Genomic DNA, 25,398 nt, shown 5'->3' on the forward strand with positions numbered 1-25,398 from the left:
TGGTCCACTCTTAATTGTCTGGCCAAGATGAGCAGAGACCACTCCTCTCTGCTTCACACCTGACTGCACTTAGTTGTACATATATTGCAGAGTACAAGTCTGCATAGACTTCAGTCTGCATTGTGATTCCTATAAGTGTGTGCTAGAAGTGTGAAGATTAATTTAAGAATTAAAACCAGAAGGATGCATACAGACTGTGCCCTGCTACCTGCCACCATCGCACTCTAACAAGCATCTCTATTCTTCCGACAGGTATGTCCATCCACCCAGCTCTCCTGCTCTCCTGCTGTCTGTCTATGAAGGACACACAGTGCATCACCCAGCTTTGCACATAGACTTGCCTCTGCACCTAGCATTCACATGGTATGTCCATCCACCCAGCTCTCCTGCTCTCCTGCTGTCTGTCTATGAAGGACACACAGTGCATCACCCAGCTTTGCACATAGACTTGCCTCTGCACCTAGCATTCACATGGTATGCCTTTCAGCTAACCCCAGCTTACCCCAGTGTTATTTATGACCTTGTTTACTCTGGCTTGATCATATACATCTGGTCCACTCTTAATTGTCTGGCCAAGATGAGCAGAGACCACTCCTCTCTGCTTCACACCTGACTGCACTTAGTTGTACATATATTGCAGAGTACAAGTCTGCATAGACTTCAGTCTGCATTGTGATTCCTATAAGTGTGTGCTAGAAGTGTGAAGATTAATTTAAGAATTAAAACCAGAATTGAACCAGAAGGGAACTGAAGGTAACTGGACACAGTCACTGTAAACAATGTTTCTGTTTGTTTTCACTTTCACCCCAATAATCCTTCACTTTCTGCTAATTCCCCTAATCCCTACTCCTAGTAAGGAACTGTTCATCTCTTCTTCAATCCTCCCCATCCACCTCACCTCCGCCTCAAAACTGTTCCTTAACATACAATCCTCTGTCTCCAAACACAGACAGCCCCCTCATGCCCTCTCCTGCTCCCACCTGGTAACACTTTCTCTGCTCCTTCTCACTGCTGGTGATATCTCTCCAAATCCTGGTCCTCCTCACCACATTCCCACAGTCATTTCTACCTCCCATCCACACTCTATCACAACCTTCCGTAACCTCTCCAACCTTATACCCATTCACCCAGCCCCCGCTTCCCCAGTCCCACTAACAGGAGCTCTGTGGAACGCTCGCTCTGTCTGCAACAAGCTTTCCTACATCCATGATCTTTTTGTTACTACCAAACTCTCCTTCCTCGCCATCACCGAAACCTGGCTCACCCCTTCTGACACAGCCTCTCCTGCTGCACTTTCGTATGGCGGCTTCCACCTTTCTCACACCCCCCGCCCCAGCAGCAAACATGGTGGAGGAGTTGGTTTTCTCCTGTCAGATACCTGCTCCTTCACCCCAATCCCACTGCCACCCTCTGTTACCCTCCCTTCCTTTGAGGTGCACTCTGTGCGCATCTACTCCCCCTCCAACCTCCAACTGGCTGTCATCTACCGCCCCCCAGGGCCAGCCACCACCTTCTTTGACCACTTCACCACCTGGTTACTTCATTTCCTTTCCGCGGACATCCCTACTATCATCATGGGCGACTTCAACATCCCCATTGACACTTCCCTCTCAGCTGCCACTAAACTTCTATCTCTCACTTCCTCCTTCGGCCTCACTCAATGGTCTTCTACAGCCACCCACAAAGATGGCCACACACTGGACCTCATCTTCACCCGCCTCTGCTCCCTATCTAACCTCTCTAACTCACCTCTTCCTCTCTCTGACCACAACCTGCTCACATTCTCTTCCCTCTTCACTCCATGTCTACAATCCCCACCCCACAAACTTTCACACCCTCGCAGGAATCTTAAACACCTTGACCTACACTCATTCTCCGAATCCCTCCTCCCTCTTACAGATATAAGTTCCTTACACAATGCGGATGACGCTGCCGCTCTATATAACACCACAATAGCTGTAGCTTTGGAATCCGCTGCCCCACTTACACATACCAAAACTCGCAAAATCAACAGACAGCCCTGGCACACCAGCCTGACCAAAGAGCTGAGGCGAGCTTCCAGGGCTGCTGAGCGCAGATGGAAAAGATCCCACTCCAACGAGCATTTCATCGCATTAAAACAGTCCCTCACTACTTTCAAGACCACACTCGCCACAGCTAAACAAACCTACTTCTCATCTCTCATATCCTCCCTGTCTCACAACCCTAAACAGTTATTCAACACCTTCAATTCTCTCCTCTGCCCCCCAGCACCTCCTCCCTCCCCACTCATCTCAGCTGAAGACTTTGCCTCATTTTTCAAGCAGAAAATTGATAACATCAGGGACAGTTTTGGTCAACAACCCCCAGAGCCCTTCCTCCCGACTTCCCAGCCCTCCACCTTCAAAACCAACTTCTCCACCATTACAGAAGATCGACTCTCCACTCTACTCTCAAGATCACATCTCACCACCTGTGCACTCGACCCGATCCCATCCCACTTCATCCCAAACCTCACCACAGTCTTCATCCCAACCCTAACCCATCTCTTCAACCTATCACTAACAACTGGTGTTTTCCCCTCAAGCTTTAAACATGCCTCCATCACACCTATCCTCAAAAAGCCCTCTCTTGACCCATCCTCTGTATCTAGCTATCGCCCTATATCACTTCTCCCATACGCCTCCAAGCTACTGGAACAACACGTCTACCTTGAACTGTCCTCCCATCTCTCTTCTTGCTCCCTCTTCGACCGCTTACAATCTGGCTTCCGGTCACACCACTCCACTGAAACTGCCCTTACTAAGGTCACCAATGACCTCTTAACTGCCAAGAGCAAGCGACACTACTCTGTCCTCCTCCTCCTGGACCTGTCGGCTGCCTTTGACACAGTGGACCATTCCCTATTATTACAGACCCTCTCATCCCTCGGCATCACAGACTTGGCCCTCTCCTGGATCTCATCATACCTAACAGACCGGACATTCAGCGTCTCCCACTCACACACCACCTCCTCACCTCGCCCCCTATCTGTCGGAGTCCCACAAGGTTCAGTCCTAGGGCCCCTGCTGTTCTCTATTTACACCTTTGGCCTGGGACAGCTCATAGAATCTCATGGCTTTCAGTATCATCTTTATGCTGATGACACACAGATCTACATCTCTGGACCAGATATCACCTCCCTACTAACCAGAATCCCTCAATGTCTGTCCACTATTTCATCCTTCTTCTCCACTAGATATCTGAAACTCAACATGGACAAAACAGAATTCATCATCTTTCCCCATCTCACGTGACCCCCCCTATGAACCTATCAATTACAGTAAATGACTGCCCACTCTCCCCAGTCCCACAAGCTCGCTGCCTCGGAGTAATCCTTGACGCTGATCTCTCCTTCAAACCACATATCCAAACCCTTTCCACTTCCTGCCGACTTCAACTCAAAAATATTTCACGCATCCGTTCATTCCTCACCCAAGAATCTGCAAAAACCCTAGTCCATGCCCTCATCATCTCTCGCCTTGACTACTGCAACCTCATGCTCTGCGGCCTCCCCTCAAACACTCTCGCACCCCTCCAATCTATTCTAAACTCTGCTGCCCGACTAATCCACCTGTCCCCCCGCTATTCCCCAGCATCTCCCCTCTGTCAATCCCTTCACTGGCTCCCAATTGCCCAGAGACTCCATTACAAAACCCTAACCATGACATACAAAGCCATCCACAACTTGTCTCCTCCATACATCTGTGACCTCGTCTCCCGGTACTTTCCTGCACGCAACCTCCGATCCTCACAAGATCTCCTTCTCTACTCCCCTCTTATCTCCTCTTCCCACAATCGCATACAAGATTTCTCTCGCGCATCACCCCTACTCTGGAACTCTCTACCACAACATATCAGACTCTCACCTACCATCGAAACCTTCAAAAAGAGCCTGAAGACCCACCTCTTCCGACAAGCCTATAACCTGCAGTAACCACCGATCGACCAAACCGCTGCATGACCAGCTCTACCCTCGCCTACTGTATTATCACCCATCCCTTGAAGATTGTGAGCCCTCGCGGGCAGGGTCCTCTCTCCTCCTGTACCAGTTATGACTTGTATTGTTTAAGATTATTGTACTTGTTTTTATGTATACCCCTCCTCACATGTAAAGCGCCATGGAATAAATGGCGCTATAACAATTAATAATAATAATAATAATAATTTACAATGCTCCAGTACATGATGGGCCTCATGGATGATGCTCCAGTGTATCATGGGCCCTAATAATGCTCCATATATAATGGGCCCCATTTGTAATGCTCCAGTGTATAATGTGCCCCTTTTATGCTGCTCCAGTGTCTGATCTGCCCCATTTATAATGCTCCAGTATATGATGGGCCTCATGGATGATGTTCCAGTGTATGATGGTCCCTAATAATGCTCCGTATATAATGGGCTCTATTTCTAATGCTCTACTGTATACTGTGCTCCTTAGATGCTGCTCCAGTGTCTGATCTGCCCCATTTGGAATGCTCCAATATATGATGGGCCCTATTTTTAATTAACCCAGGCATGGTATGTGAAAAGAGCTCCATGGAGTAATCTGAAGTGTGTGCTGCCGCTTTCTTCACTTTTGGTGTGGGTGAAGGACACAAGGAAAGGGGTTGCTCCTGACCAGAAGCCTGCACTGATGAATCAGTGCTTGCATTTTTTTAAACGTCAGAAGTGGAGGCGATAGAGCTGAAGGCTGTTTCAGCAATGTAAGCCAAAAACAGTTCCTGATGCTCTGGCTTTAAAAGCAGTCTACCTACTCCCAGAAAAGGGAGCCTTACAGGCCTTCCAGAGCTACACCATGATGCAGGCTCAACACCTCCTGCCTTAGCTGCTATTGTGTTCTTGGCACTACCAGCAGATGCACCACCAGCACCATCAGTACCAGGTGGCCCCCCACGCCCACGGCCACGTCCTCTTCCACCATACTTCCTCATGTTTTGGAAAATGGACCCAAAATACCAGCAGATATATGGTACTGTATCAGAAGCGTACAGCTCTATACAGTCTAGGGATAACAGTAAATCTCCGTATATATTTCATGAGTCATACACAGACGCTCACAGGATTAGTATGTATTACACAATAAAGTAAAAAGTTGAAAAAGGGTACAGTATCACCAGATACAAGGTATATATAGTATAGTGTAAATATTATGAATCTCCATATATATTTCAGGAGGCAGACACAAACGCTCTCAGGCCAGTATGGATTACACAAGAATATGAAAAGCTGTAATTGGATAATGTAACACAAGCGTACAGCTGTATACAGTGTTGGGGTAATCTTAAAGCTCCAAATATATTTCCGGAGTAACAGACAGACGTTCACAGGCTCATTTTGGATTATACCAGAATCTAAATAGCAAAAAAGGTTACTGTGTCAAAAGTGTTCAGCTGTATACAGTGTTGGCCAAATTTGAAGTCACCCTCACACACTCACTCAGTCTGGGTTTGACCATAATAAAAAATGTTGTAAAAAAGGTACTGGATAGCAAGATAGCAAGTACATATATTATAGGGTACAATTGAAATTTCCATACACATAGTCCCGTAGTCACTCTCAGACGCTTACTCAGGATGGATTTGACCACAATACTAAATGTCAAACAAAGGTACTGTATATCAAGATACAAGCTGTATCGAGTATAGGGTAAAAATTGGTATCTCCGATTCACCGTATATATAGAAGGCGTAAACCACACACACTCACTCACTATGGATGATACCGTAATAAAAAATTTTGAACAAAGGTACTGTATCAGCACATACCAGGTGTATCCAGTCTAGGGGTAATTGTAAATTTAAGTCTATACTTCTGGAGTCAGGCACAGACACTCACAGGCTCACTATGTCTAACACCAGAATTTAAAAAGTAGAGAAAGGGAAAGGTATTCGAAGCGTACAACAGTATACAGTGTTGTGGTACTTTTAAATCTTCGCATATATTTCAATCTCAGTAAGCCAGTCCAGACTCTCCGCTACTGGAAACGATATGGATACAAGTACAGATGGAAAGTCAAGTGTTAGCCTAAATTTGGTAATTACTCATTGCGGGAAAAGCTCCCGGTAGATGTTGCAGAGGCGATGCAGACCCTCAATTACTGTGTCTGTGGAGACAGCGAAAACGGTTCTTTGTGAAGAAAGGATTGCTTTATCGCAGTAGCGTGGATCACATCACCATTACTCATCTCCATAAAATTGTGATCACAGGGAGAGATGTAGACATGGTCCTCAGTGCCTATCATGATGTGTCTGGTCATTTTGGAGTGCAAAAGACAGAAGCCACAGGCTGTAGGCGATTCTATTGGATTTGCATGAGAGGAGACATTGAAAAATGGTGGCAGGAATGTCACACGTCTGTGACTATCACAACTGTGAAAGGTGATCATAAAGCACAACTGCATCCGCTTGTAAGTTGATGTCCATTACAAATGGTAGCCATTGATCATCTTAAGGTAGAGGCCAGCAGAACAGGCCATAGCTACATCTTAAATATCATCGATCAATACACCAAATTTCTAGTGGCCGGCCCTGTGAAGGATTTAACTGGCCAGATTACACAGCGGTGGAGCAGGGAGAGGTAAGTATTGCAACTTGCAAGAGTTTGTGGCCATGACCAAGCAGGAGGGCACACTCGTGGGCGACGGTACTGGCACAGGACCCCTCATAGTACGCTGGTGTGTCTGACGGGGAGTGGGCCCCCCTACCATCAGAGACACTGTATTGTACTATGAGGGGCCCTGTGCCAGTGCCGTTGGCCATCAGTGGGCCCATCCACCTGTTCAGAGCAACGGCACTTGCCCGGGTGCGCCAGGTGTTGACCCCAGCCCTTGGGGGGGCTGCCCAGTTAGGGAGGTTTAAAAAATGGCATATGTTGATGTGTTGGCTGGACATTCAGCTGCTGCAAATGGCAGAATTGGGCAAGTCCGAGGAAGAGGAGGACAAAAGCGAGGCAGTTTTCTGGCAACCTATGTGTCATCAGGGGAAGGTGGGACAAAATCCTTGGAAACCCATGCATGGTTCATTTTAATGAAGGTTAGATCATCAACATTTTGGGTCGACAAACGGGTCCTTTTTTCTGTCAGGATTGATCCAGCAGCACTGAAGATTCTTTCAGATAACACACTAGCAGCAGGGCAAGCGAGCTCCTGTAAGGCATAGTGTGCCAATTCAAGCCAGGTGTCCAGTTTAGAGGTCCAATAGTCAAAGGGGAATGACCTGTGAGGGAGAACATCGATATGGGAGGAGAAATAGTTTGTAAACATAGTTGACAACTGCTGTCTCCTGTCACTTTCAATTGATGCAGTATTACCAGTTGTGTGAGCGGGACTTGAAAAATCAGTCCACAACATGGTCATTAAACCCCTGTCTCCAATGCCACTTTGGCTGTGTGCACCACAAACACCTCTTCCATTGTGTCCACTACGGCTCGCGGGAGAACCAGCACCACTGCTTTGTGCTGGGAAAGCCTCAAACAAACGGTTTACCAGAGTTGCTTGTTTGTTAGCCAATATTATCTCTAGGGTCTCCTGTGGCATGATGTTGTGAAATTTTCCTTTGTAGCGTGGATCGAGGATGCTGGCTAGCCAGTAGTCATCATCCTTCATCATTTTGCAATGCGGGGGTCCCTTTTTAGGATCCGCAAGGCATAATTGCACATGTGGGCCAATGTTCCAGGTGTCAATAATGCACTGCCACTGCTGGGTCGATTAGCACTTTCTGGTAAATCCACATCCCTACAGTAACGCACAACAAGAAAATAGAGGGGGAAGCCAGCACTGCTTAAGGTTAGAACGCATAAATTGGAGTGCATATGCACATAATGTCTAGCTGTATTCAAAAATGAGATATTTAGCAAAAAAATTGATCAATTCAATTGAGCCACCCCGCCGCGCCAAGGCAATCTCACGCACAACCACTGTACCTGACCTTGGAAAGCCAGCATTTTCTCTTGCCCCCTGAGAAGAATCCTCCTGCCCAAAATAATCATCCCCCTCATCCGCCTCCTCCTCTTCCTCCACCTCATCCAGGACAGTTCCCTGACCAGACAATGGCTGACTGTCAGCAAGGCTTCCCTCCTCCTCCTCCTGTTCCTCCTCCGCTGCAGACGTCAGATCCTTACTGTGCGTAAAACTTTGCATGAGCAGATGCATAAGTGGGATGCTCATGCTTATGATGGCGTCGTCTGCGCTTACCAGCTGTGTGCATTCCTCAAAACACTGAAGGACTTTAGAGGTCTTTCAGCTTTGACCACTGCACACCCGACAATTCCATGTCTTCCCTTAAACTGCCTGCCTGTGTATCCTCCCACAAATGCATTACATCTTGCCTCTGTTCGCAAAGCCTCTCAAATATGTGCAGGGTGGAGTTCCAACTTGTTGCAACATCTATGATTAGGCGGTGCTTGGGGAGTTGGAGTAATCGCTGCAGCTTCTGCATACGACAGGAGTGGACGTTTGAGCGATGGATGTGCAAGCACAGTCTTCACACCTTATGGAGCAGGGATGTTAACTCTGGATAATTATTAAGAAGCACTGCACCACCAGGTTCAAAGTGTGAGCCAGGCAAGGTATGTGTGTGAGTTTTGCAGGTTTATGGCTGCCACAAAATTACGGCCGTTATCACTGACTACCTTGCCTGGCTCAAGATGTAGACTGCCCAGCCATTACTCAGTTTGTCGCTGCAAGTGGTCGGCCAGTAACTTCGCGGTGTGTCTGTTGTCGCCCAAAGACATCATCCTTAATACAGCCTGCTGAGACTTACCACTAGCTGTTCGATAGTGGGACTCCTCGTGTGCATCACTGCCAGCTGCGGATAGAGTGCTTGTGCGACTGCGCTCTGTGGATGAGCTTTCGCTTGTGGAGGAGGAGGAGGGTTGAAAGCCTACAGCCAACTGTTTCCTATACTGTGGGCTAGGCAGCACTGTCCCACCGCCACTGTCCCCTGTGTACCCTGCATCCACCACATGAACCCAGTGCGCAGTGATGGACACCTAATGGCCCTGGCCATGCCTACTGGACCATGCATCTGTTGTGAGGTGCACCTTTCCACTAACTGATTGCTTGAGTGCATGGACAATGCGGTCTTTCACATGCAGGTGGAGGGCTGGGATGGCTTTTCGAGAAAAGAATTGCTGACTGGGTAGGTCATAGCGTGGGACTGCGTAAGCGATGAGCTTGCGGAAAGCTTCGCTTTCAAACAAACGGTAGGGCATCATCTCTAATGAGATTAGTTTGGCAATGTAGGCATTCAAACACAGTGTACGCGTATGAGAGGATGAGTGCTTTCTTGTCCTACTCAGAGAGTCTGGTAGGGTGAGCTGGACTGGAGAGCTGCATATGGGGGATGTAGCGGTGGACCGGATGGAGTGAGAGGGGGTTGGTGATGGTATTGGTGGTGATGGCCTAGATTCAGTGTTGTGTTGCAAAACTATTGTGATCCCCTGAGTGCTTTGGCCTTGCGACGACACCTCAACATTTAGTGCTGGTGGTGTGCTTAAAGTTGGCGGTGGTCTTACAGTGGGGGAAGAGCTGAAGCATTGCTGGCTACCTTCAGTTGGAGCAGGTGCACATGTTCTACCTGAGGTTTTGTAGTCCGTCCACGCTTGCAAGTGCATGTTGATTAAATGTCTAAGCATACAACTGGTATTCGAATTTCTGAGTTGTTTACCTCGGCTAAAGGTCCTTCCGCACTTCTTACAGGTAACTTTTACCTCATCAGTAGGATTTTGGACAAAGAAGTGCCACACTGCACTCTTCCTACTATGGTATACATTTTCTGGCCTTGCACGCTGTGCTAAGTTGACCGTCTGGCCAAGCTGTCCTGCAACTCTTTTAGTTTTTGGTCCATGTTTTTGGACAGCTATGGGCCTTAAGAGGAGGCAATAGAGCTGGTGGCTATTTCGGCAATGTACGTCAAAACCTGTTCCTGATGCTCCGGCTTTAAAAGCGGTTTTCCTACTCCTGGAAAAGGGAACCTTACTGGCCTTCTTGGGCCAGACGATGACGCAGGCTCCACACCTCCTGCCTTAGCTGCTATTGTGCTTCTGCCAGAACCAGCCAATGCACCACCACCATCAGTACCAGTTGCGCCCCCTTCCCACATCCGCGGCCTCTTCCACCATACTTACTCATGTTTGGGAAAATGTACCAAAAATACCAGCAGAGAGATGGTACTGTGTGAGGAGTGTCCAGCTATGTAAGGTGTATTAAAAAAATTATATCTACGTATATATTTTGATAGTCACTGACGCTCTCCCAGTATGTATTTGACCGTAATCCAACAAGCAGATATACGAAACTGTATCAGAAGTGTACAGCTGTATACATTTTTTGTGTAATTAACAATCTCCGTATAGGTATTTACGGAGTGTCACACACAGACGCTGACTCTGTATAGAAGTGACTGTAATGAGAACGGCAGATATACAATACTGTTTGAGAATCGGACAGCTCTATACGGTGTCTGTACGGAAAATTGTCAGTCTCCATCTATTTTTATACGGAGTGACACACGCTGTCTCTGTATAGTTTTGACCGTGATCAAACAGCAGATATACGAAACTGTTTGAAAAGCGGAAAGCTCGAGAAGGTGTAGGTCTGGAAAAATGAAAAATCTCCTCAGTTTGTTTTTCCAGAGTCACACACAGATAGCTTGTATTTGTCCATGATACCAGTTGGTACACAGTAGTGTGTGAGGAGCGTACACCGCTATACGGTGTCTGTATGGAAAATTGTCAATCTCCCTCTATTTTTATACAGAGTGACACATGCTGTCTGTATAGTTTTGACCGTTATCAAACAGCAGATATACGAAACTGTTAGAAAAGCAGACAGCTCTTTAAGGTGTAGGTCTGGAAAAATGGAAAATCTCCTCGGCTTGTTTTTCCAGAGTCACACACAGATATCTTCTATTTGCCCGTGATACCAGCCGGTACACGGTAGTGTGTGAGGAGCATACACCGCTATACAGTGTCTGCATGGAAAATTGTCAATCTCCGTCTATTTTTATATGGAGTGACACACGCTGTCTCTGTATAGTTTTGACCGTGATCAAACAGCAGATATACAAAACTGTTTGAAAAGCGGACAGCTCTGTAAGGTGTAGGTCTGGAAAAATGGAAAATCTCCTCGACTTGTTTTTCCAGAGTCACACACAGATAGCTTGTATTTGTCCATGATACCAGCCAGTACATGGTAGTGTGTGAGGAGCGTACACCTCTATACGGTATGTGAAAAAATGAACGCTGGGTAACTCACCAGAACAAAATAAGATTGGATTGCTTTGAAAAAAGCAGTTTGAACAGCAGTGTGCACACAGCAATGCAGCTATCAGGTAGCCTTAAAAGGCAGCCTAATCATCACCAGCGCTGCTGCACACACCAAAAATCCTCCCCTTTCACTGTACACTAACTGTACAGTGAAAAGCGCTATCAGCAGAAGCAATTTTTTTTCTTCTTCCCTGCCTAACGCTCTCCCTAATTCAGAATCAGCAGCAGCACCTCTCCCTATTCTAAGATCGGCTGAAGTAAGATGGTGGTCATGGCCTTTTATAGCCACTGTGACGCCACACAAAGCCAATCACTTCAATGCCCGTCTCTAAGATGGTGGTGGCCGCTGCCCATGTCATCACGTTGCCCACAGTGTGCGTCCTCCATCATTGGCTGAGAAAAGGCGCTGGAAGCATTATTTTAAACGCGACTTTGGCGCTCGGCGACCTCATGGCCGACCTCACGCTATGGTCGGGTTTCGATCAACGAAACCCGACTTTAGCTAAAGTCGGCGATTTTTTAACTTGACCGACCCGTTTCGCTCAACTCTACATGCTATAAGTGCTATTCAGAACAGATTACCAGTGGATTTTCAGGTAATAGTGTTTCTGGAGGTGACAGGTTCTCTTTAACAATGTACTGGTCCGAGTAATTCACAATTATTGGTCAATACCATCCTTTTTTCTGTAACTATTGATATTTTGGCCTGGATATGTACTTGCTGTACCTGAGTTAAGTATATTAATTAAACACTCCACAATCTTTATCTCACTTTTGTAGGAGGAACGACCAGAACAATAGAGGCAACGGTGTCTCTGGGCTGGGACCATTGGGACTGCCACTAGTGTTGTAGGGGGACAGAGAACCTGACCGGGATAGACCTGTGACCCCTGCTGCCAAGGGCGGGTCTGCTCCAGGTCCCTGATATTTGAAGGGTGCCTTCTCCAAACTGCCATTTTTAGATCTCTCCACAGGTGTTCTATGGGATTCAGGTCTGGACTCATTGCTGGCCACCTTAGTAGTCTCCAGTGCTTTCTCTCAAACCATTTTCTAGTGCTAAGTGTGTTTTGGGTGATTGTCCCGCTGGAAGACCCATGACCTCTGAGGGAGACCCAGCTTTCTCACACTGGGCCCTACATTATGCTGCAAAATTTGTTGGTAGTCTTCAGACTTCATAATGCCATGCACACGGTCAAGCAGTCCAGTGCCAGAGGCAGCAAGGCAACCCCAAAACATCAGGGAACCTCCGCCATGTTTGACTGTAGGGACCGTGTTCTTTTCTTTGAATGCCTCTTTCTTTCTCCTGTAAACTCTTTGTTGATGCCTTTGCCCAAAAAGCTCTACTTTTGTCTCATCTGACCAGAGAACATTCTTCCAAAACGTTTTAGGCTTTTTCAGGTAAGTTTTGGCAAACTCCAGCCTGGCTTTTTTATGTCTCGGGGTAAGAAGTGGGGTCTTCCTGGGTCTCCTACCATACAGTCCCTTTTCATTCAGATGTCGACGGATAGTACGGATTGACACTGCTGTACCCTCGGACTGCAGGGCAGCTTGAACTTGTTTGGATGTTAGTCGAGGTTCTTTATCTAACATCCACACAATCTTGCGTTGAAATCTCTTGTCAATTTTTCTTTTCTGTCCACATCTAGGGAGGTTAGCCACAGTGCCACGGGCTTTAAACTTCTTGATGACACTGCGCATGGTAGACACAGGAACATTCTGGTCTTTGGAGATGGACTTGTAGCCTTGAGGTTGCTCATGCCTCCTCACAATTTGGTTTCTCAAGTCCTCAGACAGTTCTTTGGTCTTCTTTCTTTTCTCCATGCTCAATGTGGTACACACAAGGACACAGGACAGAGGTTGAGTCAACTTTAATCCATGTCAACTGACTACAAGTGTGATTTAGTTATTGCCAACACCTGTTAGGTGCCACAAGTAAGTTACAGGTGCTGTTAATTACACAAATTAGAGATAATAATACCAAAGAATTTGTGTTTGCAATCATTTTCAGGAAGAAACTGAGTATTATCTGACAGAATTGCAGGGGTGTCAATACTTTTGGCCTCAACTGTATATATAGTATATAAACTGCTAGAGATACAATTCTACATGTTTACTTGTAGATCTGACCTATCCTTCGAGACAGAATCATGAAGAAATGCAAGAAATACTAATTTGGAGGTTTCCAAAATGACTGCCATACTGGTTACTCTTAGGCTATTGGCCCACGTAGCATTTTAAAACGCACAATGAAAACCGGACTCCTTCCCAGAAATCGCGCATTTTTTTCCCCCCGCGCAATTTCACCGCGATTTTACCGCGATTATGTTCGCGATTTTGCCGCGATTTTCTCAAGCACTTTCCAAAGCGATTTGAAGCATTGCTTGGAAATGGCATAGGTGGTTTCCTTCATTGGAGACTGCCCTTCCCGTGGTTGTTCCTTCCCGGGGAAAGACCTGGCTGGTCATTGCTTGTGTTGAGAAACATGTGATGGTGTCTCCGCGGCTTCTGTTTTGCATGTTTTGCATATTTCCCATAAGGGATGGGGGCAGTGCTCTAGAATCACTGCGTTGAGAAACACGTGATGGTGTCTCCACAGTGTTGGATGTTGATCTCCATGAGTTCATGCATCCTCATTTTTCAAAAGTCTTTTACTAGGCATTGCTCCTACCAGCCAGCTTCCTACTCCACACTGATGAGGGGCAATACCCCGAAACAGCTGTCTGTGGATGGATACCATGTTTTGGCATAGGTGGTTTCCTTCATTGGAGACTGCCCTTCCCGTGGTTGTTCCTTCCCAGGGAAAGACCTGGCTGGTCATTGCTTGCGTTGAGAAACATGTGATGGTGTCTCCGCGGCTTCTGTTTTGCATGTTTTGCATATTTCCCATAAGGGATGGGGGCAGTGCTCTAGAATCACTGCGTTGAGAAACACGTGATGGTGTCTCCACAGTGTTGGATGTTGATCTCCATGAGTTCATTCATCCTCATTTTTCACAGGAATTTTGTGCAGTCCTGTGGGACTTGCTCCCGGTCTAAACCTTGTTCTCGCTCTAGTGGGTTGTTGATGCCTTTGCTGGTCCCCAGGAGGCCATGGACCCATATTTCAATGGATTTCATCTCTGATATGCCTGTCTCTCAGAGAATGACTGTTATTTGGGTGATTTGTGATAGGTTCTCTAAGGTGGTTCATCTTGTACCACTCCCTAAGTTGCCATCTTCCTCTGAGTTGGTGCCCCTGTTTTTGCAACAGGTGGTTCGCTTGCACGGGATTCCTGAGAACATTGTATCTGACAGAGGAGTTCAGTTTGTGTCTAGATTTTGGAGGACTTTCTGTTCCAAGCTGGGAATTCAGTTGTCCTTCTCCTCTGCTTTTCACCCTCAGACCAATGGGCAGACGGAGAGAACAAACCAGACCTTGGAGTCATATTTGAGATGTTTTATTTCCGCTGATCAGGATGATTGGGTTTCATTTTTGCCCTTGGCCGAATTTGCTTTAAATAATAGAGCTAGTTCTGCCACTTTGATGTCACCTTTTTTTTGTAACTTTGGGTTTCATCCTCGATTTTCTTCAGGGCAGGTGGAGCCTTCTGCCTGCCCAGGTGTTGACACTGTGGTGGAGAGAATGCACCAGATCTGGGACCAAGTGGTGGATAAGTTATCTCTCTCCCAGGAAAAGGCCCAGCGGTTTTCCAACCGACATACGACCATTGGTCCCCAGATTAAAGTTGGTGATATGGTTTGGTTATCATCAAAAAATATCGCTATGAAGGTGGCTTCTCCTAAGTTTAAGCCTAGATTTATTGGACCTTACAAGATTTTGGAGATTAATAATCCAGTCTCTTTTCGTTTGGCTCTTCCTGTCACATTTAAAATCCATAATGTGTTTCATAAGTCCTTGTTGAAGAGGTTTGTTGAACCAGTTGTTCCTGGGGTGGCACCTCCGGACCCTGTATTGGTTGAAGGTAACATGGAATATGAGGTAGAGAAGATACTGGATTCCCATCTGGCTAGACAGAGACTCCAGTATTTGGTTAAGTGGAAGGGTTATGGTCAGGAGGATAATTCCTGGGTCGTTGCCTCTGATATTCATGCCAAAAGATTGGTGCGTGCCTTTCATCGGGCTCACCCTGATCGCCCTGGTGGCGTGGATGAGGGTTCGGTGACCCCTCCTCAAGGGGGAGGTACTGTTGTGAGTTCATTTTCCCCTTCACCATTGAGGTCTGATGAACTCCCTCTTCTGGTGAAGGAAGGTAGTGAGACTGATTACCAAGCACATGAGCAGGATGATGATGACTGGGTGACTGGAATTGCTGACTGGATATAAGGCAGCCGACGCCCTTCTGCCTTGCTGGTGATTTCTCAGAGGGATTCTAGGAGACCAGTCTGATTCCTGCTCCTCAAAAGCTAAGTTTTCTGCTCTGCTTTTTGCATTTGTGTTTTGGTTTTGTTTTGCCTTGTTTTTCTGGATTTCTGCCATTCCCTGCTGGGGTGAGCTGAATTCCTTTTTGCTCTGTCTTCAGAAAATACCTGAGTAGTGATATAGTCTTTTTGAAGCCTAGCGTCTTCAGGGCTTTTTTCCCTATCAGTCTGTTGGCTCTTGTTTTGAGAGGGTTTTGGCGGATTGCAGACAGCAGCTTTTCTATCCTGTTCTATTTAGTTAGCTTGGGCCCCATAATTTGCTCAGCCTACCTTTCTATCTGTGTGAGTGTTTTTTCATCTTGCTTCACCGTCATTATATGTTGGGGGCTGCCTATTGCTTTGGGGTCTGCTCTGGGGCAGTTTAGATTTCCCTTTTGTGTCTTTAGGCTATTTAGTTCTCCGGCTGTGATCGAGGGATCTAGGGCACCGTAGGAACCCCCCACGGCTACTGCTAGTTGTTGTTGATAGGTTCAGGGGTCTGCAATCCGATAGCTGCCAACTTCTCTGGTTTTCTGTACTTAGCTAGTATTTCTGTTTTTGCCTCCTACGGTGACTCATTCATAACAGGGTCAAACAGCATCATGAAAACTAAGGAACACCCCAAACAGGCCAGGGGGTAGTGTTGTGGAGAAGAACAAAGCAGGGTTAAGTTATAAAAAAATAGTCCAAGCTCTGCACATCTCACAGAGCAGTATTTAATCCATCATTAAAAAATGTAAGGAGTTTGGCATAATTGCAAACTTACCAAGACATGGCTGTCCACCTAAACTAGTATCCCAAGCAAGGAGAACTCTAATTAGATAAGCAGCTAAAAAGCCCATGGTCAGTCTGGAGTAACTGCAGAAATCTATAGCTCAAGTGGAAGAATCTGTCCACAGGACATCTATTAGTATATTTCACAAATCTGGCCTTTATGGAAGAGTGGCAAGAAGAAAGCCATGTTTTAAAGTAAGCCATATGAAATTCCGTTTGCAGGTTGCAAAATTAATGCAATGGATGCAGTTAACATGTTGAAGAAGGTGCTCTGGCCAAATAAGACCAAAGAAGAACTTTTTGGGCTAAAAGCAAAATATTGTGTGGCAGAAAACTAACATTGCACATCACCCTGAAAACACAATACTAACAGTCAAACATGGTGGTATCAGCATCATGCAGTGGGGATGTTTTTCTTCATTGGGGACAGGGAAGTTTGTCAGAATTGGCGAAGATATGATTTAAGCTAAGCACAGAACAATCCTGGAGGAAAACCTGTTAGAGGTTGCAAATGACTTGAGGTATGTGGGTTCACTTTTTGACAGGACAATGTCAGTGCTACAATCGATGGTTTAGATCAAAGCATACTCATGTGTTTGAATGGCTCAGTCACAGTTCAGATCTAAATCCCATTGAGAATCTGTGGCAAGACCTGAAAAATGCTGTTCACAGATGCTCTATATCCAAGCTTACTGAGGTAGAGCTAGTTTGCAAAGAAGAATGGACAAACATTTCAGATTCTAGATGTTCAAAGCTGGAAGAGATACACCACAAAAGATTTACAGCAAAGTATTGACTCATGGGGGCTGAATGCAAATTAAATTCACAATTTCCTGATTTATGCTTTTAAAATAATTCGAAAACCATGTATCATTTCCTTTTACACTTCACAAATTCTTGCTACTTTGTTGGTATATCACATAAATTACATTTAAATTTATGGGTGTAACGTGAAAAATTGTGGAAAAGTTTATGGGGTATGAATACATTTTCAAGGCACTGTAATTCACAACAGTGAACAGTTGCTAATTACCTGTCTGTTCTGTCCAGCCCTGGCTTAGAGTGATCACAGTCCACGCCTGCTGGAGATTTTATTGCTTTACGTCAACCGAGCAGCTCTTCCTCTTCTAGGCATCTCTGTTAATGGAGAGTAACTGCCGACGTCATGCTAATTGACAGCTGGCTACTTGCAGTTGTGCAGTGGGGAGCCAGCTATCGATCAGCATGTCATCACCCCCCCAACAGAGCAGAGTGGGAAAGAAGCAGCTGCTCTGTCAATGTGACATTACCAGAAGCCACAGAATCGATGGCAGGAGCAGTCTGTGACCTCTCGGAGGCAGCAGAGATCTCTGCCAGGCACAAAAGACAGGTAGTTAGAAACTGCCTATCTGTAAATTCTTAAGCTCATAAAAAAATGAAGCCATCCAGAGTAACCGCATTAATGTTTAATAGATTATTGAGTGTAACAATTATAAGCTCTTGTATGTCGGCTGTACAGGTCAACTTTTAGAAGTTAGGATTCTCAATCAAATTAAAGATATTTTTAATATTCATTAACATAACTATACCTCTGGTGCTGCAAAAACATTTTATGGATATGCATTATCCGAGAACTGGTAACTTTTACACTTACGGCATTTAACTTTTTTATTAACATTTACATGGAGGTGATGTAAGAACTGTTCTTTTGAATCCTGTTGCTTTTTCGATTTTCTGTGTTAGTGCAATTGTTCCTATGGGTCTAAACTTGAAGTGGAAAATCATGTATCATTACTGACTTGCACTATCTAATAGCATTTTTTTGTTTTTGCTGACATTTTTTTTCTGCCATTATAAATATCTTAATGTGATTTGTTCTAATGATCATAATGAATGGGTTTTCTGATGTAAGTTGTATCATACTTCAAACTTACTGTATGCATATTGATATGCCCATGCTCCTCACACCTAGTCCATCTTATTCTGCTTCTTTCTTCAGCTAGTCAAATGTCCTATTAACTGCAATCTGTTAATTGCTCCCTGCTGTGAACTGTCCTCCAGCCCCCTCCATCCTCCTCCCTCACCTGGCTTCATTTCATGGTCATTTGAATGGTATGTTGAACAGAGCAGGTCAGATAAGACCTTGGTCAGATGCAACATCATTTGAAAAGAGACATCTTTTAAAGTGTTACATCAGAAATATACCAGAAATGGTCCAGAAATCAGTCAGAAGGTAAGAATAACCACTGCTTTATTATTTTAATTGCCTTTCTTTTCTTACCCTGCTCTTTAACCATGCTCACATTTTCCATCACCATTTTTGCTCCACTAATCTTCACTCTCCTTCGATATCCCCAAACCTCTGCACCCTTGAACAGAATAACTATCTCCCCCTCTCTCTTACCCCCCACCTCGCTTCATCTGCAGACATACTCCTTAACCTCAGACCTCTCCTACTAAAATAGAATACAAGACAATCACTCTCCCTCATCCAACTGCTTTCCCTTTCTCTGCTTCTTCTCACTGCTGGTTACATATCCCCCAATCCTGCCCCCCACCTCATACATCCCACTAATCCTCACCCCCTATCTTTCTCACACTAAGAGAAACTACCGCAATCCCTCACACTTAAATCCTGTGTCACTGACCCCCACCCTCCCGCACCCTCTCTCTGGAGCACTTTGGAATGCTCGCTCTGTCTGCAACAAGCTCCATGTGATCCATGACCTCTTTACCTAACGCAACCTTTTCTTCCTGGTCCTCACTGAGACCTGGCTGACACCCCCTGAAATGGCCTCCCCGGCCGCACTGAGTTATGGTGGCCTCCACTTTACCCACACTCCTTGCCCTGGCAACAGACATGGTGGAGGGGTGGGTTTCCTCCTTTCTAAAAACTGCTCCTTCAGCCCTATCCAATCCCCACCCTCCCTTATCCTCCCTTCTTTTGAGGTTCACTTTGTCCATATCTACTCTCCCTCTAATCTCCAAATGGCTGTCATATCCCGACCACCGGGCTCAGCCACTGCCTTCATTGACCAATTCTCCACCTGGCTCCTCCACTTTCTCTCTGCTGACATCCCCACCATCATCATGGGATACTTCAACATCCCCATTGACACCCACCAGCCAGCAGCCTCCAAACTCCTGTCACTTACTTCATCCTTTGGACTTACTCAGTGGTCCTAAACAGCAACCCACACAGATTGACATACATTAGACCTCATCTTCACCCGCCTATGTTCCCTACCCAATCTCACAACCTCTCCCTTCCCCCTATCTGACCACCATCTACTCACCTTCTCATCCTTGTCCTCCTCACCTGTCGCCCATGTCCAGCCACTAGCAAATCCTCACAGAAACCTTACACACCTAGACATTCACAGACTCCTCCATATCTTCACTCCACAACCCGGACAGTGCCACCGCTTTCTACAACTCCAGCCTCACATCAGCCATAGACTCAGTCACCCTTCTCATGCATGGCAAAGTGCGACAAATCAATAGGCAACCCTGGCACAACAACCTCACCAAAAAACTTCGACACGCGTCCAGGGTCGCGGAGCGGCATTGGAAGAAAACACGCCTGCCAGACGACTTCACTGCTCTCAAACAAGCTACACTTGCCTTCAAATCAGCCCTCACCTCTGCTAAACAGACCTATTTCACAAACCTTGTATCTTCATTATCCCACAACCCAAAACAACTGTTCAGCACATTTAACTCTCTCCTCCGCCCATCACTGCCACCTCCAACTCCCCTCATCTCTGCTGAGGACTTTGCCACCTACTTCAAAACCAAGATCGACCAAACAAGGCAAACCTTTACTGTTCCACGACCCCAACCACTCCACATACCAGACCTCTGCCCTTCCCTATTAACCACCCAATCCAACATTACTGAAGGAGAGCTTACTCATCTCCTTTCCAAATAACACCTCACCACCTGTGCCCTTGACCACATCCCTTCCCACCTGCTCCCCAACCTCACTAACATGATCATTCCAGCCCTAACCCATCTCTTCAACCTATCCCTATCTTCTGCTGGTGCCTTCCCCTCTGCCTTCAAACATGACACCATAACACCCATCCTCAAAAAATCAAACCTTGACCCAACTGCTATGCCCAGCTATCGTCCCATATCACTGCTCCCATTTGCTTCCATACTCCTTGAACATGTCCATGCTCAACTTTCCTCCCACTGCTCATCTAACTCCCTCCTTGACATCCTCCAATCTGGCTTCCGCCCCAACCACTCCACTGAAACTGCCCTGACCAAAATTACTAATGACTTACTCACAGCCAAAGCTAACAGACAGTTCATCATCCTCCTCCTTCTTGACCTGTCCTCTACCTTCGACAAAGTCAACCACTGCCTACTGCTACAGATTTTTTCCTCCCTTGGCATCAAAGACCTTGCCCTGTCCTGGATTGCCTCATACCTTTCTGACCGCACATTCAGAGTTTCCCACTCCACACTACCTCCTCATCCCGCCCTCTCTCTGTTGGAGTCCCCCAAAGCTCTGTCCTGGGGCCCCTACTTTTTTCCATCTATACTCTTGGCCTAGGACAACTCATAAAGTCCCATGGCTTCCAGGACCACTTGTATGCAGACGACACTCAGATCTACCTCTCTGGCCCAGATGTCACCCCTCTGCTGTCCAGAATCCCGGAGTGTCTATCAGCCATATCCTCCTTTTTCACGTCTCGCTTCCTAAAACTCAATGTAGACAAAACTGAACTCATTATCTTTCCTCCATTTCACGTATCTTCCCTACCTGATCTATCTATTATGGTAAATGGTATCACGCTCTCTCCCATACCTGAAATACTCTGCCTCGGAGTAACTCTCGACTCTGCCCTGTCCTTCAAACCACACGTCCAAACTCTTGCCACCTCCTGTCGCCTCCAACTCAAAAATATTTCCAGAATCCATCCCTTCCTCAGCCCTCAATCTACTAAAACTCTTGTACATGCCCTCATTATCTCCCGCCTCGACTACTGCAACACTCTCCTCTGTGGCCTCTGCAAATCTCTCCACTGGCTCCCAATTCACCAACGAATCCAGTTCAAACTACTAACACTGACCTACAAAGCCATCCACAACCTATCCCCTCCCTATATCTCTGAACTAATCTCCCAATATCTTCCCTCACGTAATCTTCAATCCTCCCAAGACCTCCTATTCTCCTCCACACTTATTCATTCCTCACACAACCGCCTCCAAGACTTCTCCCAAATAACCCCTATCCTCTGGAATTCCATGCCTCAACACGTCCGATTATCCACCACCCTCGGATCTGTCAAATGGAACCTGAAAACCCATCTTTTCAGGAAAGCTTACAGCCTGCAATAACCATTCTGCCATCTCACCACCGCCTGAACCACCGCCTCAAAACCACCAGAGCTGCTGCACCCCCGACCTTCTGTCTCTTCCCCACTATCCCATAGAATGTAAGTCCGCAAGGACAGGGTCCTTTCCCCTCTGTACCAGTCTGCCATTGTAAATTTGTTTACTGTTAACAAGATCTATATCTTTGTATGTAACCCCCTTCTCATGTACAGCACCATGGAATTAATGGTATGATTGAAATAAATAATAATAAGTTTATCAGACATATGTTTGTTCTTGGTCGTTTGCTGTGAATAAGAGCGTGGATACTCTAGATGCATATAAGCTGTATTACAATATATCTTGCACTGCGCATTTTTGATTATGCTACTAATAAAATAGCAGTTTTTAAAAATCTCCCCATACTGGACGCCATAAAAGGTTATTCAAATAAACAATTATATGCCTTTCATACTTAGATATGCTTTGCCATACTTTAGGTCCATTAAAGGCTACCAAACCAGTCTATGAGTTTTGAAATGTGAATATTAACACATTATCCTACTAGTGTAACCATAACAGGAAAGAAATACAGCACTTCAGTTTACATCAAATAAGAAACAATTCTCTGATCAAACTTGCGTTGTAGCTTACACTCATATTGAAAGGCACAATGTTCCAGCAGATCTGTTGTGCAATGGCTAAAGATGAAACTCATGGTTTGTAAAGGGATCCACTGGGTTCATCCAAAATATCCTATGTTTTGATGGGTAAAAGATATCTACATGCAGTGCTAGTTTTCAACTAAAATAATAAAATCTGCAATGTCTGAGCTCAATTGGACCTCCAAAAAAGATGAGACCGGAGACTAAAAACTTACTAGAACCATACATTGGATTTGTTTCACCTCTGGAAAAGTTTTTAAATATTCAGTAAAATGAAAAAAATGTTGTTGGCCCACATGCCCTAGTAGCAGAACTGCCCCTGTTAGACATACCTGGACTAAATATGCCATCTCCTTCCTTCCAACCTAGAAATTCCATCATCTTCAACAGGACAGCCTCCTCAGTTAGTATAAATACAGGTGATACTTCATAAGTGTACCTAAATGAAAAGAGATAAAAAAACAAGTTTATATTGCAAAAACTTTCATGTTTACTTTTTAAAAAGCATTAATTTCTTCACACTAGATTTTTTAAAACTTTTTTAAATGTTTAGCTAAAATAATATTTTCCTTACCTTTAATTTATCTTGAATGTTTTCTAAGAAGAACAGTGAAAAAACTCGTTTCTGTATTAATTTTTTTTACAATCTAATATATAAAGCTCAAGTGTATGTATGTATGTATGTATGTCTGTATGTATGTCCGGGATTGGCATCCGCACCGTCGCAGCAACAGCCACAAAATTTGGCACAGTCACACGTCTGGACCCCGAGAGCGTCCTAGGCTATGTTGTGAGGTGAAATTTTAACCCCGCGCATTCCAATTCACCAAACAATTTTGCCCCTATCTACATAATGGGGAAAAAGTGTGTGTGTATCAAGACCTGCCCCTCATTATGATGTCATAATGGTTGCCATGACGACGTTGATGTCATCATAGGTTGCAAGCCCCGCCGCTCATTATGATGTCATAATGGTTGACTATGGGATGGAGGATGTGTGATGGGTATATGGGCACTGGACTATGGGATGGAGGATATGTATGACGGGTATATGGACACAGGACTATGGGATGGCGGATATGTATGATGGGTATATGGGCATGGGACTATGAGATGAAGGATGTGTGATGGGTATATGGGCACTCGACTATGGGATGGAGGATATGTATGATGGGTATATGGGCACGGGCCTATGGGATTGTGGATAGGTATGATGGGTATATGGGCACAGGACTATGGGATTGAGGATAATTATAATTTGCTATAACTAACCAAAGTTAGTTACTATGCCCAGGCAGCGCCGGGCTCTTCAGCTAGTATTTTAATGAATAGAATAAGTCTCTATTTACAGTGGAGTCTTGGATTCAATTTCTACCAAGTCCTGCCATTTTTTATATATGTTTGACAGTAAAAAAAAGTAAATACAAAAAGTTTGAAAATAGAAAAATGGGGTCTACTATTTTCTTAAAAAAGTTACAGCTTTGTAAAGTGATGCGCAATATGTTATAGAAATAAAAATAATAATTATTGCATGAGCAGTATTTGGTAATTAAGCTAAGACTTGGGCTGTGGTTCAGCAGCAAACATGGTCTTTAATGAAGAGTATCGCTGACTCTTAAAAAAAAAAATCTGAAATTTTTCATCTGATCTTATGCCAATACCTAAACTACTGCTTCAATGAAATTAAAAAAAGTTCACTTATGCTGTCCATTATACCCCATCACCACCGTAGCTTTCTCACTTGCCGTCCAAAATGAATTACTTATTGGTCAAGAAATGCAATATTTACAAGAAAAATTTATATACTTCCCTGCATTAATAATATTTAATATATGGAACATGAACACTCCCTCTATGGATCAGTGCATCAATTTAATTGCTATTAAAAATAATGCTACGTACACACTTGGGTTCAAAGCTTCAGTAATAAAACGTGCTGCTAAAGAGTAATGATCCATTCCCCCATACAACTGATTGAAGAATCTTGGATGACCTTAAAACAAGACAAATGTATGAGCTACCAAGTAAATTACTAAGGTTATATAGACTTATTGTAATACAAGAAAAGCATGCTCGACAGATTGCTGTGCATGTTAGAAGTTAAGGCTGGCACATCAATAACGGCTTACGGCAACTAGGTGATAAATAATAATGTTATATACTACTTGTCAAGGTTTATGAAGTGTAGTTAGCTTTTACAGTATATAATTTAGGCCAGCAATTGTATCATCAGCGTAGTATCAGTTCTTCCCATTAATTTAGAAATCTGTGTGTCCTTAACTCTTTCGCGCCAGAGCCTGTTTTTGCCTTCATGACCGGGCCAATTTTTTCAATTCTGACCAGTGTCACTTTATGAGGTCATAACTCCAAAACGCTTCAACGGATCCCGGTAATTCTGAGACTTTTTTCTTGTGACATATTGTACTTTATGGTAGTGATTAAATTTCTTTGAAATGATTTGCGTTTATTTATTTAAAAAAATGGAAATTTGGTGAAAATTTTGAAAATTTTACAATTTTCAAACTTTTCATTTTTATGCCCTTAAATCAGAGAGTCATATTGCATAAAATAGTTAATAAACAAACACTCCAAAAAAGTACAGGTTTGCACAGTGAGGGAACCAGCTCTCTGCACAGGTGTCATGCAGTAAAGTCGCAATTATGCATTCAGCAATAAGTGCTCCGTGAGCCAGGGTGCTTTTCCAAAATGAACAGCCACAATAAATTCCAATAAACAAGAAAACGGATGGCACTCACTGGTAAAAGTCACTTTTTATTCCAATATTTTAAAACATCGGTGTGACTTTTACCGGTGAGTGACAACCGTTTTCTTCTTTATTGGTAGTTAATAAATAACATTTCACATATGTCTACTATACATCAGCACAATTTTTGAAACAAAATTTTTTTTTTGTTAGGAAGTTATAAGGGTTAATAGTTGACCAGCGATTTCTCATTTTTCCAAATAAA

At 44.7% G+C, this 25,398-nt stretch overlaps 1 protein-coding gene across 1 annotated transcript in view; it reads right to left on the minus strand.

The window, feature by feature from the left end:
• The window catches only part of GADL1 (glutamate decarboxylase like 1), a 657,207-nt gene that overhangs the window by 401,826 nt on the left and 229,983 nt on the right, over positions 1-25,398 (minus strand). The window contains exons 4-5 of the mRNA XM_073568647.1: positions 24,332-24,422; positions 22,762-22,868 (exon numbers count right to left, since the gene is read on the minus strand). Of these exons, the coding sequence (XP_073424748.1) occupies positions 22,762-22,868; positions 24,332-24,422 (198 nt within the window). The remainder of the gene's footprint in view (positions 1-22,761; positions 22,869-24,331; positions 24,423-25,398) is intronic.

The sequence above is a fragment of the Dendrobates tinctorius genome, unplaced genomic scaffold (assembly GCF_039654945.1).
Source record: "Dendrobates tinctorius isolate UK_male_01 unplaced genomic scaffold, ASM3965494v1 ptg000005l, whole genome shotgun sequence".
In the NCBI taxonomy this organism is placed as follows: domain Eukaryota; kingdom Metazoa; phylum Chordata; class Amphibia; order Anura; family Dendrobatidae; genus Dendrobates; species Dendrobates tinctorius.